Source organism: Microtus pennsylvanicus, chromosome 2 (assembly GCF_037038515.1).
Source record: "Microtus pennsylvanicus isolate mMicPen1 chromosome 2, mMicPen1.hap1, whole genome shotgun sequence".
Lineage (NCBI taxonomy): Eukaryota > Metazoa > Chordata > Mammalia > Rodentia > Cricetidae > Microtus > Microtus pennsylvanicus.
The window spans coordinates 128,907,932-128,924,896 of record NC_134580.1 but is presented as its reverse complement, the minus strand read 5'-3'; the positions used below and the strand labels follow the sequence as shown (position 1 = coordinate 128,924,896).

At 58.0% G+C, this 16,965-nt stretch overlaps 1 protein-coding gene across 2 annotated transcripts in view; it reads left to right on the top strand.

The window, feature by feature from the left end:
- Positions 1 to 541: 541 nt before the first annotated feature.
- Positions 542 to 16,965, top strand: part of Nol4l (nucleolar protein 4 like) — a 119,440-nt gene continuing 103,016 nt past the window's right edge. Inside the window, exon 1 of one of the 2 annotated variants that reach the window (XM_075962567.1) lies at positions 542 to 1,373. In XM_075962567.1, coding sequence (XP_075818682.1) covers positions 1,053 to 1,373 — 321 coding nt within the window. In that variant the 5' untranslated portion in view covers positions 542 to 1,052. The remainder of the gene's footprint in view (positions 1,374 to 16,965) is intronic. The other variant, XM_075962566.1, reaches the window with a different exon arrangement.

The window sequence follows — 16,965 nt, the reverse complement described above, 5'->3', positions numbered from 1 at the left end:
TGGGGCTGCCCACCCCCACCTCCATTAAGGCAAGGGCGGCCAATCTTCGGGTGATTCAGATGAGGCAGAAAGAGAGGAAGTTTGGGGGCCTAAAGGGTGGTGACTTGGGGTTCCCCAGCGGGAACGCTTCTGTTCTGCGGCTGACACTGACACCAGAGAGGTCAGGCCAATTCCGGAAGGGACGGAGGGAGGGAGAAGAGCCTGTCCACACCGCCCGAATCGGGCAACCTCGGCTAGGACGACCCAACCCAGGAGGCCGGGGACGCTGGTCGCTGGGCGAGGATCTGTGCCCTACTCCCCGCGGGACAGCCAGCCCGTCCCGGCAGAGCGCGGCCTTAGGTTGTAGGCTGGGGCGGCCAGATGGAACGCGGTCCCTAGCTGGGTACTGCGCGCCTGCGGCTGCTGCCCTCCGGCCGCTGCGGGTGCGGCGGCCCCCGTGCCCCCAGGGGCCCGACCGGGCGGGGCTGGGCTGGGCGCGCGGGCGCGGGAGGGAGGGGGGCGGGCGGCGGCGCAGTCTGCGCCGCTCTAACAGGTGGGATCCCGCGGCGTGGTGGAGGCGGGCGCGGGAGGAGGAGGAAGAGCAGCGGCAGCGGGAGCCCGAGCCGGAGCAGGAGCAGGATGAGCCGCACAAGCTGACAGCCACCGCTGCCGCCCGCGCCCAGGCTCGGTCTCGCTCCCCGCGCCCGGGGCCGCTCCCCGCCTCCCGCCTCCCCTGGCCGCCCGCGGGGCGGCCCGCCCCCTCTGCACCTCCGGGCCCGGAGCTGCCTCCATCGCTCCTGCATCCCGGCCGGGGGGAGGAGGAGGCGGAGCAGGAGGCGAGCCGGAGCCGCCGCCGCCAACGCCGCCGCCGCCGCCCGAGCAGGACAGAGCGCGCCGCAGCCCCGCGCGTCCGGCCGCCGCCCGCGCCCATCCAGCAGCCGCGCCGAAGCCACACCGCGGGACAGCCCGGGCTGCGGCGCGCCCCTGCCCAGCCCGGCCCGGCCCAGCCCAGTCCCAGCACCGGGCGGCCCGGTGGCCGGCCCGCCCCCGAGGGCGCCGGGCGCGGCGAGAGGATGCCGAAGCCGACGCTGCTGCTGCGCGGGGGCTGGGAGCGTGAGCGCAGCCCCGGGGACTCGGAGCTGGGCCGCCAGTTCCGGGACTGGTGCCTGCGCACCTACGGCGACTCGGCCAAAACCAAGACTGTGACACGCAGCAAATACCAGCGGATAGCCGAGGTCCTGCAGGGCGGCGGCGGGACCGGCGCGGGCAGCGGCCCGGCGGCCGGCGAGAAAGGCAAGTTCCAGTTCTGGGTGCGCTCCAAGGGCTTCCGCCTGGGCAGCGGCCGGGAACCCAAGATGGGCCAAGTGGTGTATGTGCCGGTCAAGACGGGCTCGGTGAGTGCGCGCGCGGCGGCTGCGGGCCAGTCCCGCGGCAGGGCTCGGGACGGGCGGGGGCGGGGTGGGGGTGTGGATGTGTGTCCGAATGGTGTGTTCTTGGGGTTGTCGGTGTATCTAACCCACCCGGGCGCGCGCGTTCTGCTCACCAACCCTCCCTGGACAGCCTGGGCAGCGCTCTGGGTTTGGGGTGTCCCTGCCCCCCCTCTGCGCCGCTGCCCGGGCCGTGGCTGTGACGGGCGGGCTGTCCCGGGCTGCTCACCCCAGCGTGTTCTGTCCTCCCGTCCCCTCCCCCTCGCCCCCCCGCCAGCAGGCGGCTGCTCGGGAGCTCTAGCCTCCCCCCTCCCGCCTCGGGGCCGCCTGTCCCGGGCGCCTCGCGCTCCCGCCCCCGGGCCGGCTGGGCGGTGTGTGTGCTGTGTGTGTGTGTGTGTGTGTAAGGTGGTGCTGCGGGGGTGGGGAGGCAGGGGCAGAGGCGGGACGGGTAGTCCGCTGGGCCTCCACGCACCAGGGGAGGGGGCCAGCCTTGGCACTGTCGCCCCGACCCCACCCGGCGCTGGCCCGGGGAGGGGCAGCAGGAGCCGCAGCCTGGCGCAGGAGCAGCCTCCCAAGGGTGGGTGGGGCGTCCCCGCCGCCCCCCGGGCCTCGCGCTCCCCCCATCATGGGACAGGGGCGGCATGACCTATCCATCCTCTCCCCTCCCCCGTCCCCCGGGCCGGCCCGGGTGGCGCTGGGGAGGGGGCGGGTAACCGCAGCCCCGGAGAAGGAGGAGGCCAGTGGCCGGGCGGGGGCGTCCCCTTCGGCCCGGGGCGCCCTGGAGAGGGCGTGCGGCTGGGGCCCCGCAGCTCCCCCCGCCGGGACCTCATTGTTCTGCAGAGGGTGGGGGCTGGGGGGGGCGGCTGTTCTTGGAGCACTGCTGAGCTTTGAACTTTCCGTCGCCCAGACCTTCGGGTAGTCTGTTCTGTCCCCGGCCCGGGCCAGCCTAGCTTTCCTCCCCGCCGCCCCTCCCTGGCCTCGCCCGGCCGGAGCGCTAGAGCCCGGCCGCCCCGCGCCGGCCTCCCTCCTCCCTGCTCCCCCGCTCCCCCCTCCGCGCTCCTCCCCCGTCCGGCGCGCCCGCCCTGCGCTCAGCCCTGTCCCCGGCCGGAGCGGGCTCTTCACACACAATTGATTCGGTCGTTACGAAAAGTGCACTTGTCCCCTCCCCCTCCCCCTCCGGCGGCCGCCCGGGCCGGGCCCGCGGGGTGAGGGGACCGCGAGGGAGGGAGGCGGGAGGCAGGGAGCGGAGCCCGAGGCGCCTCCCCCCCGCGCCCAGGGGACGGGGCTGCAGGCCGCGGGGAGTGGGAGCCGCGAGCGCGGAGGGCGGGCGGCCCATCTGCGAGGAGCGCTGATAACCGCGCCGCTGCCGCTGAGGCCGCCAGCAGCCCATCTGCGCCGCTGCCGCCTCCGGCCGGACAGGGAACAGGGGGCAGGGCCGAGGGGCGCGCCCACCGGCTTCCCGGAGCGGGAGATTGGGCCACGTCCCTGCGGCGCGGGTCACAGAGACCCCCCCAACGCAAATGGGCACTCGCCTCCAAACCCAGGGAGTCTGGGTCATTGTCCCCTGCTCCGATGGGCCAACGATGACTTCCCTCAACCAAATCACTGTCCATTTGCCCTTATGGGGCAGGTGAGCTGTCACCTCCTACAAGCACACTAGGTCAGCCCTTCCCACCCTGCCAGTTTGGGACTTCCACTTGGTTCTCCCCATCCTGAGCTAGCCCCTTTTCCCCCAGGTGGTTTTTCCCAGGGCAACTACCCACTAGCCCTATAGTTAGATCCTTGCCTTCAGCCTTCAGGGCTTCCCAGGTCAGTCCCCACCTCATCCTTCTCCTGGCTACCCTTCCCATCAGCTTAGAGTCTTGCCCCAACTCCTTTTTAGGTAAGATCCTCAGTCCACCCGCTATTGGAGTTCAGGTGTGGTGATGCTCCCACACCTGGCAGCTGGTTGACTGGCTCTCTGTGGGTCACCCACTCCCCTAGGGAGTGGGAATCGTGAGGCAGTTTGTCCATCCCTTTATTTCATACAGCTGTCACCGCATCCCCTAGCAGAAGCCGGTGCTAGGCTTGGGCTCAGGTCCTGCCTGAGCTAACTAGCTAGCTGGCTGCTTCAGCCCTTTCCCAGTCCCACTCTGCCTCCCTTGCCTGCCTTTCACAGCAGGGACCTGACAAGCCTCCACCCTGGCTCTAGACCAATAATAAACCTTCCCCAGGGGAACACCTGCCTGGGAGGCAGAGAAACGGGACCCAGGCCTCCCTGCCCAGGCTGCCGGGAGGATGACAAACACAACAGGCATGCCCTCCTGTGACAGCCTGCCCCTCCAGTTCCCGGTGCCTGCTTGCCTGGCCTGCTTGTCCCCAGAGAACCTGTTAGTTACCTGCCTGCCACATGCCTAGCCAACCAGAGCCAGCCATTGGAGATGTCCAGAGTGCTGCCACCCCATTTCCAAGTATTTTCTTGGGGTGCTGTTATCATTTTTCCATTTCCATTTTCCTTTTCGCTGATCTAAGGAGCAGACCCTGCTGGGAATTCTGAGGCAGCCACGGCCTCTTCCTAGGAGAGGCTGAATGGGACTTTTTTGAAAGCTGTAAAGGTCGTCCCTCTGCCTTTACTGATCCACACGCATACACACGTGCACGTGCATACACACATGTGCAGGCATGCACATGGAAATTAAAGTTGTCATTGCTTCTGGTGTCAGTGGGAAAGATTCTGTAATTTGTCTTGGGTGGGTTCTTGTGAAGGTCATTGGGCCATAAACCTTTGTCTATGACATTTATTTGGTGTCTCCAGGCCTTGGGGTAGACCCTGCGCCATTGAGATGAGCACTGGGCATTTGGAGTGGGTGGCTTCTCCTGGGACACCCAGCAAGGAAAACAGGTGTGGCTGACAAAGTGGTAAAGTCTGCAGAGACTCCAGAGGGAGGGCAGAGAATTGAGGAGCCAGAGATAAGCCCACGGGTGGCTTCAGTGATCCAAGAGTGACCGTCATATGTGACCTCTCTCTTCTCCCCCACCTCAGGTCCCCTTGCCTCCCCCTTCAGTTCACTGAAGAGCTGTCTGTGGTCAGGGCTCTTTCCCCAGTTTCCAGGCCGGCCCTCAGGTCGATGATCTGACACTTGTCCTGTCCCATCTGGCCCTGAGCTTTTCTGGGTGTGTGTGACAAAGGCTTAATCTGTCCGGACGGGGCAGGGCAGAGAGGAGGGCGCAGGGAATTACACTCAGCAGGGCCTCCTGCAGCTGGGGCCCATGTGGGGGGTGGGGCTTGGCGGGGGAGGGAAGCCTAGCTTTGGGGAGGCAGGCTGGTCTCAGTGTGCAGGTTGTCACAGGAAGTCGAAGGTGCAGGCAGAAGACAGAGAGGGCGGAGTCCCTCACTGGTGCTCTGGGGATAAGATCTTTAATGATAAAAGCCAGCCGGGGCCTCTGGCTGGGGAAAGCCTAGTTAGGCTAATTTATTATTTCTTGTGTTTGGCCTGCTTTGACCACATAGGGTGGCTAAGCAGGGGAAGTGGAACCCCTTGGAGGGGAAGAACCTCTGATTTTGTTCCAGCCACATAGTGAGCCCACTCCTCTTCTTTTTACCTGGCCTCTGAGTGGGGCTGTCCCTGGGACCTGGAAAGGCCACAGATTAGGCTGGGGCAGGACCCTGAGCCAGTTGCCTACCTAGGTCAAGAGAATCCCAAGGCTCTTTGGAGAGAGAGAGTCTCAGACCAACCATACCATCTTCCAGTACACAAGCTGAGGCCCCAGGGAGAGTCTCTGCTGGGGCTAGCCCGTGCTTTGGTTCCCACCATGAGAGCCATATTCCTCCAGGGTGCCCTGTGTGACTGCCCAACTCCACTGTCAACACGAGGCTTCTGCGCGCTGGACCCCAGGTGTTGCGCTGGCCAAATTGACTAATGGTGGTCTTTTCCCAGTTTGCAGATGACGTTCATTTAGTGGAAAGCGTTTTCACAGTCTGAAGTCTTCCTCCCCAGAGCTTTTGTGTAAACCTTTGGCACCTGCGGCCACTGGTCCAGGGCGGGAAAGGGCTTCTGGTGCGCAGTGTAACACTGTAGCAGGCTTTGACTGAGTAACAGGCTTCCGCCTTTAGCGGAATGCCTACCTAAGTATTCTCTTGGCTTTCTTCAAGCTGTCATCACACCTATGTCTCTCTCTGTCTTTCTCTTCTTTTTTCTTCCTCCTCCTTTAAAAACATGTTTAAATTTGAGATAGGATCTCCCTGTGAGACCAGACTGGTCTCAAACCCACAGAGATCTGCCTGCTTCTGCCTCTCAAGTGCTGGGTTAAAGGCAAGCATTCATGGCACCTGTTCCTCAGTAGGTGACTGTGCCCGTCACTGGGCTGAGATGCCACTTCAGCTTGTGGGACCCTGACAGCAGCATAGAGGTCAACACTGCTATTACTATCACCTGTCAGGTAAACTGAGGCTCAGGGAACGTAAAAAAATGTCCCTAGACCACACTACTGAGTGGGCAGGCCTTGAGTGTAGGTATTGTCTCCTACACATTGCTGTCCTGACTCTGACATATACTGGAACCTAATGTAATTTGAATATCTAAACCCTTCAAGATAGACATTTCAGTCTGAATTTGTTTAGAAGAATCCCCTGGTCAAGAAGTCTGGAGTTGTAGATTGGTGCCATGTAAGATACCTGGGATTTTCCTGGAGCACAACAGGGTAGCCATGGGTGAGGAAGGCCTCGAGAGACTGGGGAGGGGGGAGTTGACAGTGGTGTCTGACACAGGCCCCTTTTAGCTTTCTCAGGAGTGGCCGAAGGAAGGAAGCCTTTTCATTCGTTAAACCTCCATAATTTGGGTAACAGGGTCATGGAGCCTTGGGGAGGTATTTTAGAGCTGAGAGTCACTTGGATACTGAGTGTCAGGCCACGGCTTTCCGTGACCTCCTCTCTGGCTCTGGGTCACTCTACTGGGGTGGGGACAGCGTGTACACTTCTTCCTTCACTAAGTAACCCGCCCTCTGCTCTGTGACCTAAATGGGCTACCTTCCTGTCTAGAAGGCCAGACTCTGAAAATGCCACTGGGAACACTGGTAGGTGGGTGAGAAGGAGTTGGAGCAGGAAGCCTGTGGCTAGGCTCTCTAGGGACAAAGGGTGATGGCTTCAGACAAGCCGTGGCCTCTCCACCTCTTACCTTGGAGGTTATACCGCTGATGATAGAGTTTACATGAGCGTGAGGTCGTGGGGTAAAACACATGTGCACAGCGTGTGTGTGTAGAGCACGTGGCACAAGTCAGCCATGGGGGTATGCCTGTCCGTGTGCTGGCTGAGAATGGTGGTGGGAATGTGTGCGGGGCACCGGTGTGTGCAGGTGGAGGGAGGCAGCGTGCTTGTGATGTATGTGGTTGTGAGCGGCTGTGTTGGCAGATGTGGAAGCACCTGGGGTGCCGCGCTGGCAGGCCATGGTGTGACTGCATGTGAGGTTCTGGTGGAAAGCCCTGGCTGGCTGGTGGAACAGCCCTGGCTGTTAGCGGGGTGCTCTTCATCACAGCCAGGCTAGCCCAAGCCACCACCCTGACTCCAGTGTCCCTCTTGGCCAGCTGAAGCCAAGTTAGAGAAAGTGAGTGAAAGATGGGGCCTTGTCCCCATGCTGGGAACTCAGATACCTCCTTGATAGCCTCTCCCATCCCCCAGATCCAAAGTCAAGTCCCTAGGGCAGGATGGATGCTCCGAGGAGAGAGGTCTGAACTTAGGATCTCAGCTCCACTTTGGTGGTGGGTAGCCTGCCAGCCATCTGCAAGCCTTAGCTGCCTTGCTGGGAAAACAGTCAACGGATGCCAAACCCGGACAACCTGGAGAAGGCACTGTTGTCCTTGAGGATGGTGGTTAAGGAGTGTGCTCAAGGTCACCCTGCTAGTGTCAAACCCAGGTCTAGCCCCTGAGTGCCAGAGCAGGCAAAGGGGTAGAAGGAAGCTGGGTGGCAGCCTGCTGTGGCACTGGCTTGTTAGAGTAAAGACTGTATTTAGACATGGAGTGGGACTCAGGGCAAGGGCTTTCCAGCCCCAGGACCGTGAGTTTACATCCCTGCTCCAGCCTCTCTTAGGGGACTGCTGTGAAGCTCGCATCTCAAGGCACACAGCACACAGACAGCAGTGTTCGGGAAAGTTAGCTGCTCTGTGAGCTTCTTGAGCTTTGCTTTTCTCATCCCGCAAACGGGGAAGGTGATGGAAGCTGTCATGGACATTGAATGGGACCCAGCCCGGTCCCTGGCACTCAGTAGGCAGCTGCAAGGATTTGGTCCCTTGTGATTGTGCCTAAGGCGTCTCTGTGCTGCTGTGCCATCAGGGGCTGGGGAACTTGGTGGAAACTAAGTACCCTCAGTATCTTGTACCCCTTTTTGCTGCTAGGAAGGCTGAAGGAAGGGGAGGTTTACCCCAGCTTGGTGGGTCCTGTTGAGTGCCCTACCCACCTCCTGCTAATCCATTAGGCCAGGGTCTGAGCAGGTCTCCCAGTCACCCAAGCCTCTACCCTATGCCAATTAATGTCTCCCCCCCCCCAAAATATGGGACTAGGGAGGCCAGAAACCCTTCCTGGGTTCCCCATTCAGCAGGGCTCAGGCGCCAGAGCTCTGTCTGGCCTTCTCTGTACTCTGGGAGGGGTGGCAGCCCAGTGTCCTCAGCCTCCGCCCACCCCAGACTCACAGAGCCCTTGCCTGAGGGCCATTCTGAGGCTTCCCAGACCTCCGTCAGCCCTTCCACCTGCTGGCCCAGCCTGGGGAGGCAGATGCCACCCTCCCTCCCTTCCCCCCTTTCCTCTCCCCTCCTCCTGGTCCTGTTCAGCTGCAGCTGCAGGCCTGTCCTGGGCAATTCCAGGGGGTGGGGAGGCTGGAGGGAAGCTGCTTGGCTCTGGAGGACAAGGTCACCAGCTCCTCCGTCTTCATTCCTCTTGGCCACCATGGGACATGTAACTCCTCTGATATAGACAGGAAAAGTGAGGCAGCGCGGAGGGAATTCACTCACGGTCCAGCAGAATCCCAGAGCTAAGCAAACATCTGGTGGTCTGGTTGTAAAAGCCCAGCCCCTGCCCCCTTGATTTCAAGCCCCTCCTCCCCATCTACCTCCCTCCATCTTACCCTTCTGGGTCATCTAGGAAGTGTTCTACCTCTTTCTCTTATCTCTGACGCCTTACCCAGCCAGCTCATTTGAAAACCCTGATTCTGTCTTCAACATTTCAAGCCCCACATCTATGCCCTCCACGGCCACCAGTTCTGGCTAGCCTGAAGGGGCATTAGCCTCCTACTGGCTCCCAAATCCACTCTGGCCAGAGGATCCCTTCTTTATCCACACAACCAGAGGAGACTTTTTCGAGAAGCAAGCCAGAGCCCTCCAGGACTTTACCTGATTCCTGGACATAGTGGCACACACCTGTAATGTGACCGTCAGTACTCAGAGGACAGCTTGAACGCAGCTGGGACAATAGAGTGAGACGCAGGATTCCCCTTCACTCAAAGCAGGGGTGGAAGTCACAGAACCCGGTGAGATCTGACCAGCTGCCTGCGGTCTTTACGGCTTTCCACTCTGCCTCATCCATCTGGCCACACCCTACTGGCTTCTGCTGTTTTGCAAGTGCACGAGGTCCCAGGGCCCTTGCACTGGCTTACCCTGCTGTCTCCCTTCACCCCAGTTTTCTGTGTGGTTGGCTGGCTCTGTTTCCTTGAAATCTTTGCTGAATACCACCACCTCAGAGAGGTTTCCCTGAGGTCTCTTGGATGTTGTCCCCATCTCTGTGTCTTTTCCGTCACTCTTTTGTGACTTGGTAGATGGTACTGCTTCGGTGTTCTCCCTCATGATGTCAGATTCCACCGGTCTCTGGCTGTTCAGTTTACATCCCAGAGGCCTGGGGTAGCCCCTGCGCCTTGGGGTTCCCTGCAGGGAAGGGTAGCACAGATGCTCCTCTCTGAGTCAAACTCTGGGGACTCTCTGTCCAGCCCTGCACCCCAGGGCCCAGAGCCCCAAGTACAGACATAGCCTTCAACTCGTGGGTGTCTGGAAAGTCCTCAGGGAATTGACCTTTGACCTGGGCCTTAAGGTGCCCAAAGCATCGTTTAGTGAGCCTAGAAATGAAGCGGCTGTAGCTGAGGCAAGGTGAGTGCAGTTGGTGAAGCCTTTGCAGGATGGAATCTGGCTGCCTTTCCCCATGCCTGGGGGTTGGCCACGATTTAGTCTGCTCAGATCAGAATGGGAAACCTGGATGGGACCAGTTGGGGGTGAAGGATCTGGAAGTGTGCCATACCTGCAGGGTAGTTAAGTAAGGATGGAGGTTAGGATGGTTTAGAAGGAGCCTTGGAGTCATGGAGTTATATGGGCTCTGGAGAAGAAAAAAGGGGTTCCATCGGAGAAACAACCATGGGAGGGTGCAGGCCTGGAGACTCTGTTTACAGGAGATGGGACGGCAGCTGAGATGGGGTGATAGGTGGGGATGAGATGGGAAGAGAGGCATCCAGGGAGCCAGGAGATGTGTAGGTGCTGCGGATATGGCTGAGGCTGTGGAGGGTGTGTGGGGTGGCAGGGGTGTGGGGGCTACAGGGGTGTGTGGGGGGTGGCAGAGGTGTGTGGGGATGGGGGGATTGCAGGGGGTGGGGGGTGGGGGGTGGCAGAGGTGTGTGGGGATGGGGGGATGGCAGGGGAGTGGGGGGGTGGCAGAAGTGTGGGGGCTACAGAGGTGTGTGGGAGTGGCAGGGGCGGGGGGCACTCTTGAGCAGACTCTACTAAGTTGAATCTAGGAAGGGTCCACAAGCCCTAGGGTGGCAGGAGGAGGCCAATAGGGAGTCCTAGTGACTCAGGCCTCAGTGGCCAACTCAGGAGCCACCATGAGCACAGGAACCCTGGACTGCCTGGAACTTTCCTGCTGAGTTGGGACCCATCATCCCCTACTCCTGGAAGGCCTCTGCTTGGGTGAATGACTCAGCGTTTCTCAGCGTCTGAGGATTGAGCAAATGGTCTAGCAGACATGGAGCCTTCCTCACCAGGCCAGGCCTGATGGGGTGTGAGGGGTGAGCGAGAAAACATGAGATCCATCCATGGACTGGCTCCTAGCTTCTCCAGTCTTGAACAATCCTCAGCCACCTCAAAAGGTTGTTGTGACCCCATTCTGCAGGTTAGCAAACCAAGGCACAGCCTGTGCTGGGCACCCAGCTAGGTAGCCGCTAACGACTTCTGATTTTTGTGGTGTGTATAGAAAAAGAGGTCTGATGGCAGTCCTTCAGGATTGGTGGGGAAATTAAGGAAAGAATTGAGTTAAATGCATTACATAGTGGGCTGCCATCCTCATGGGTATGTGAAGGGGGCCACACAGACACTTGGTACTCATGACTGGGCTAGAGTCCAGGGAAGACCAGAGGGCCACAGGACAAGTGGCAGCCCTGCCTTTAGAGCCCCACCAGTGACTGTGACATTGAGTAAAAGGCTTGCCTGTTCTGATCCTGGCCCTTTGGGCTGACACAGTCTGTACACTACGGTTTGGTGGGATGGTGGCATGAAGCTCAGTTTGCTAGGCCGGTTAGAGTAGGGGCTGTTGTTCCATCTCAGGCACCTGGGGAAGGGGGAGGCTCCTGCAAAGATCCCAAAGGCAGGTCACTGTCAGCCTCTGGTGAGACCCTCTTTGGGACAGCAGGAAGGCTGGATGGGGGAAGAAGCTCCTGGAGCTCAGTCAGTGTCTCTAGGGACCTGGAGTTCTCCAGGACTCTGGGTTGAGAGGCCTAGGGGAGTCAAGGGTTATGGGTGGTATTGTTCTGGTGATGGTGTTAGAACCCAGGGCCTGTGCATGCTGTACCCTCAAGCCCTTTAGGTTGACACTGAGGCTCTCTGCATGTATGTGGAGCGCTGGGGAGTTGGAGTTAGGGGGCTGGTCTGAGCCAGGGAGCTCTGCCATTTACTACCTTGTGGTCTTGAACACATCCTTTTTAACCCCCAGTTTCATCATTTATCCCATGGAACAATGGGACTGGCAGTGTAGCTCAGTGGTTGTGATCTTAGCACGAGCAAGGTCCTCGGTTCCATCCTCAGAACCACAGAATATTTACTCATCTGTGTGTATGTGTGCCTGCATGAGTTTATATGTGCCATATGTATACGGGTGGGTGCCCATGGGAACCAGAGAGTGCTGGATCCTTCCAGATTGCAGTTATAGGTACTTGTGAGCTGTATCACACCAATGCTGATAACTGAACCCAGGACCCCTGCAAAACCAGGACGTATTATTCTTAAACACGGAGACATCTCTTCAGCCCCAACCAGAAAGTAAGTTTAAGGAGTAAAAATAAAATGGAGTAGAAATAGCTCTGGATTCCACTCCTCTCCCTGTAGGCTCCAGGCCACTCTGGCAGGAGGGCTTCTACCCCAGGGTGACAGCCCTGTCCTCAATAACTGTGAGCTGCTCTCAGGGCTCTGATAGAATGAATAGCCACTGAGCCACAGGGGCAACAGTGCAGCCTGCAGGCCTCTGAGCTCAGTGGCCTCTTGGTTGAGCTCTCAGCTAACACTCAACGACCTTGAGAAAGTCCCTGCCTCCCTTTTAGCCAGGTTTCAGTTCTGTGAGCCCAGTGGTCTTGCGTGGTAAAACTGTGGGCAGTAGGGGAGACTCCCAGCAAAGTGCTCAGCCCTGAAGACAAGAGGCGTTTGCTGTTGTACCTGAGCTGTAGTGACAGCAGCTGCAGGGAACTCTGGGGGCCAGGGGTCAAAGAAGCAGCGGGCCAAGGTGAGAGGAGTGAATGGGGCGTGGGTACAGGGACACAGGATGGTGGGGAGGAGGCTTCCAGGAAGAGGACATCAGCCTCTAGGATTGAATGGGACCTGAGATCAGTCACTGAGTCATAGAGGGTGAGCCACTCGGGAAGGTGGCTTTCAGGAGGCAGGAGAAGGAACCCAGCCAGCTTCTTGGACTCCAGGCTGCCCATTAAGAGCTGTGTATCTCAGATGGGGTGGCACAGAGGCAGCAGATCTCTGAGTTCAAGGCCAGCCTGGTCTACATAATGAGTTCTAGGACAGCCGGGGCTCTACATAGAGAAATCCTGTCTGGAAACACCGCACCTCCTCCAAAAGAATTGCTGTGTGGTGTATTCCCTGAGGTCTGGGGGCTTCAGATTCAAATCCTTGTTTCCTCACTGACTGTAAAACCTTAGAAACAACTTCTTCAGGTCTCCACATCCACATCTGCAAAATGGAAGAGCGACGATGTTAAAGCTCTCTTGGGATTGAAGGGACAGTTAAGGGTGTGTACGGTCAGTGCCCCCTGCACACCTCCAGAGTGAAAACAGTGACCACGACGGCACAACCTGTGTTTGCTGATACCTGGAAGTAAGTACCAGGTTCTGTGCCAGGGACCTTAGGTGTGCTGGGCCTTGTGTGATTGTCTACCTGTCTTTCCTGTCCTCCCGCTGCTGGGACAGTCAGGCTCAGAGAGGTCAAGTCCATGTGTCAAGGCTTCCCAGCTGTGAGAGGCAGAGCAGGGACATGGAGCCAATGATGAAGTCTCGCTTTGGCTCCCCACCTTGCCCATCCCCTTGACAGCTGGACTGAAGCCCACCGGACTGCAGGGATGAGCAGGGCAGTGTGAACCCATATGGCAGGATGCTAACTCTGGGCCACATTGCCGTTCCCATCAGCCCAGTGGCAGAGCCTGGTGCCAGCGCTGAGGGGTGGCAGGAGATGCAGTTTCAGTCCAGTATGGTCTGGACGGCACTGGGGCTGAGGGTGGGGTGAGGGGTCTCATGAATCAGGGAGGGATGGCGAGCAGGTGGGGTGGGGGAGCTGCTGTGAACCACTGATTCTGGAACTGGGGAAGGAGGAAGGGCCAGGGCCTCTCAGTGGAACTAGGACCCCATGGCTTGGGACAGGCTTGCTTACAGGGAATCTGTGTGCATGGTTTAAGGCAGCAGTAACTCAGCAGCAACCCCCAGTGGCCAGCTCCTGCCCCTGCCCCAAGCTCTCCAGTCCTTGAGTGAACAGCCTTGTCCTTCTGCTGGACTCCGGAGCTAGGCTGCCAAGTTTGGATCCTGGGCTCACCATTTATTTGCTGTGTGACCTGGGCAACTTGCTTAACTTCTCTGTTTCAGTTTCCATATGTGAACAGCGTGGGATAAATTACACGACCTGCTTCAGTGAGAGTGGAGGGCTTTAACTTGGGCACATGGTTGGGGTCTGGGTATGGACTCGCTGCGGCTGCTGTCGCCACCACCACTGCCCCCATCACTGCTGTTGTTGGCATTATTATTGTGTAAGTTTAAATGTTTGCTAAGATCCCCTCTCAAGTTCCAAAGCTCAGTTTTTATGCCCCCCAACACTGGGAAAGAGGCAAGGGGAGAGGTCAGCCTGAGGTCAGCCCCATAGCGCCAGATCTTGCAGCAGGCTTCTGTGTAAAGAGTTTCCTGGTTGCTTGTGTCCCGGGAACCTCACTGCTTCATCCAGGGCAGGTGGACAGATCCTCTGCCCCTAGACAGGGTACTTCAGGTGATGGTGGGTACAGGAGGAGACAGGGCTAAAGAAAGATCTGTGGTCAGGCTCCGGCAATAGGGTGCATGGCCTTCCCTGCCCCTCCGCAACCCCGCACTTCTTGAAAAACCTATACAGCTCCTGCCCTGGGCTTTGTAGGGGAGGCGGTGCTACTTTGTTGTGGGAGCTCAGGAAACGCCTCAGGTGTGATGCAGGGCTGGGGTTTCTCACTGAGGACCTGGATGGCAGGCCCCTGCCCATGGGAGGAATGCTGCTACCTTTTGTGGATCACAGCACAGGGAAGGACCCCACCGCAGTGCTGTTGAGTGGCCCGGGCCACTGTGGGGAATGAGCGGACCAGTCTAGTCCTCCGTTTCCTCCTCTGTCTGGCAAACCTGGTGACAGATGCTTATGTGCACAGCTGTCTGATGCAGACAAGGGCTGCTGGCCCAGGACCTGCCTCATGCCTCTGCATTTAGCAGCTGTTGCAGTTACTTTAAAAAAATGAAGACTAAAATGCAAGCCACCAGTGAGGGGCACCCGGCTGCTGGGCATGGTGGTCTCCATCCATGAATCCAGTAGGTGAGGGGTGAGTGGGAGGCAGTTTGAGTACATTACATGGTGCTTTCTTGAAACACACTCTCAAGCCAGGCGGTGGTGGTACACACCTTTATTCCCAGCACTCGGGAGGCAGAGACAGGTGGATCTCTGTGAGTTTGAGGCCAGCCTGGTCTACAGAGCAAATTCCAGGATAGTCTCCAAAGCCACAGAGAAAACCTGTCTCAAAAAACTGAACCAAACCAAAAAACAAACAAACAAACAAAAAAACCCCACCACACTCTCAAAACATCCAGTATAGACATCAGGGCTAGGCCACTCATTCAGCACCAGGCAGCAGGCCCCGAGTGAGGAGTGGGCACAGCAGACTTGATCTCCTTCCTCCAAGAATATGAAGGCAGGGGAGCTAGGCAGCCACCCTTATCCCAATGGTGCCAGCTCTGTAACGGTGGCCACTCTGTAAGCTATCTTCAGTGCCCACAGGCTGCCCCATCTGGAGCCTCCCTTTTCTAGGAAGTAGAACAATGGAGGTGCAAGGACACTGTGTCCCGATTCTTGTCACTTCTCTGCAGTAGCGGTCACTGTCCTTCCTCCCTCCTCTTCACCACCACTCATTGTGTATTCATTTAGCTACTTAGAGGGGCCTCCAGGGATGTAGCGCTGAGCCCCCACAGGTATGGCTTCTGCCCTGGTAGAGCTCAGGATACATTGTGGTAAACAGATGCTACATAGTTACAATGGTGGTGTTTGTGGTACCCCAATTGGTGCTGGTGGTGATGGTACAGTGGTGATGATAGGGATTGTGGTAGTAATGGCGATGGTGGAAGTGCTTAGGTGGTGGTTAGGATGCTGGTGGTGATGCTGATGATTTTGATGATGGTGATAATGGTGATGGTAATGGGGTGGTGATGATGATGGCGCTGATGATTATGATGATGGTGAAAATGGTGATGGTGATACAATGGTGGTGATGGTGATGGTGGTGATGGTAATGGATGGTGATGATGATGATGGTGGGGGTGGTTGTAATGGTAATTGCGATGGTGCTGGTGGTGATAGCGGTGATGATGGAGGTGGCAATGTGATGGTGCTGGTGATGAGGTGGTAGTTATGGTGATGATTATGGTTGTGATGACGCAGGTAATGATGGCAGTGATGATCATGGGCTGGTGGGTTCTAAGCATAATGGTGGTGGTGATGACAGGATGATAGTACTATGTCAGCTCACGGTCAGTGAGCACTCATGGCCTGGCCCGTCCTGTGTATTTGCACATTGGCTTCTGCACCAGTGCTGCATGGCATGGAGATTTTACACAACTTGCCAAGGCCCCTGTGAGCCGGATGTGAGCTCAGGCAGGCTGCTTGACCAGCAGTCACTTCAGCCATGGCTGCTTGCCAGTTGCAACACAGCCACCTCCTCTGTCTCCTCCTTTCTTGCTTCCTGGGACCAGCACGGGGGGAAAGTGCCTGAGTCCAACTTGCCCAAGCAGGGTTTGTGCTAGTTTGTCTTCTACATAGCACCTCGTCTGGAAGGGTAGAGCTGCCCTCTGTGGAACCACTTGCGAGTCAAGGAGTTTCCCTTTCCCCAGACGATGGCTTCTCAGGAGGCAGAAAAGAGAAGATTCTGTTTTTCACCCACTTCTGGGATCTGGAGTGGGCGTGGCAGCAGGGACTAGGGGCTCTGGAAGGACACTCACTACCCACCTTGCTGATTATTTACACAAGCCCTCTGCAGGGGAGACTGCACTCAGGAGGGAGGGACCCAGGCTGTCTGCTCTCTGTGCTTACAAATCCAAGCTGATCCCATGAAGGTGAAAGGAAGGAACAGGTCTAAGGCAGAAGGCCAAGACACAAAGGTGGCTTCGATGTTCCTGGGTGTCCCAAGTCATGCCCCATTTCCACTCCGGGCCTCAGTTACACTCTCTTGTCCAAGCATTTGCTGTGTGCCTGCTCTGTATCCAGGTGCTGCTCAGTGGAAATGCAAGGGACAATCGCCAGGGGTGGCTAAGATGGCTCAGCCGGTAAAGACCCTTGCTGCCCAACCCCAGCACCCTGAGGCTGCTGTATGGAGAGGACTGACTCCTGAGAGTTGTCCCTAACCTCCACATGTGCACCGTGATGTGTGCCCCCCATATATAAACGACTGTCCCCTAACCTCCACATGTGCACCGTGATGTGTGCCCCCCATATATAAACGACTGTCCCCTAACCTCCACATGTGTGCCGTAGCATGTGTGCCCCTCACATATAAATGACTGTAATAAAAAATGAAAAAAAAAAAGAAAACCCATGCCCTCAGAGAACTGTCACCTGGTGGGACTGACACCTCACAAGAAAGAAGGGACGTGCCTGACTTGTCAGGGGCTGGCAAATGCCAGAGAGGGAAGAGCAGAGGGAATCCTAAAGAGTATCAGAGAAGGCTTCTCATAGTGACAGCTGAGCAAGGCCCTGGAGGATGCCGAGAAGTAAGCTGTGTAGGGATAAGGAAGAGTAAGCACAAGGACCCTGAGGCAGGGGTGTGTCTGTGAGTTTGAGGACTGGTAAGGAAGCCCTG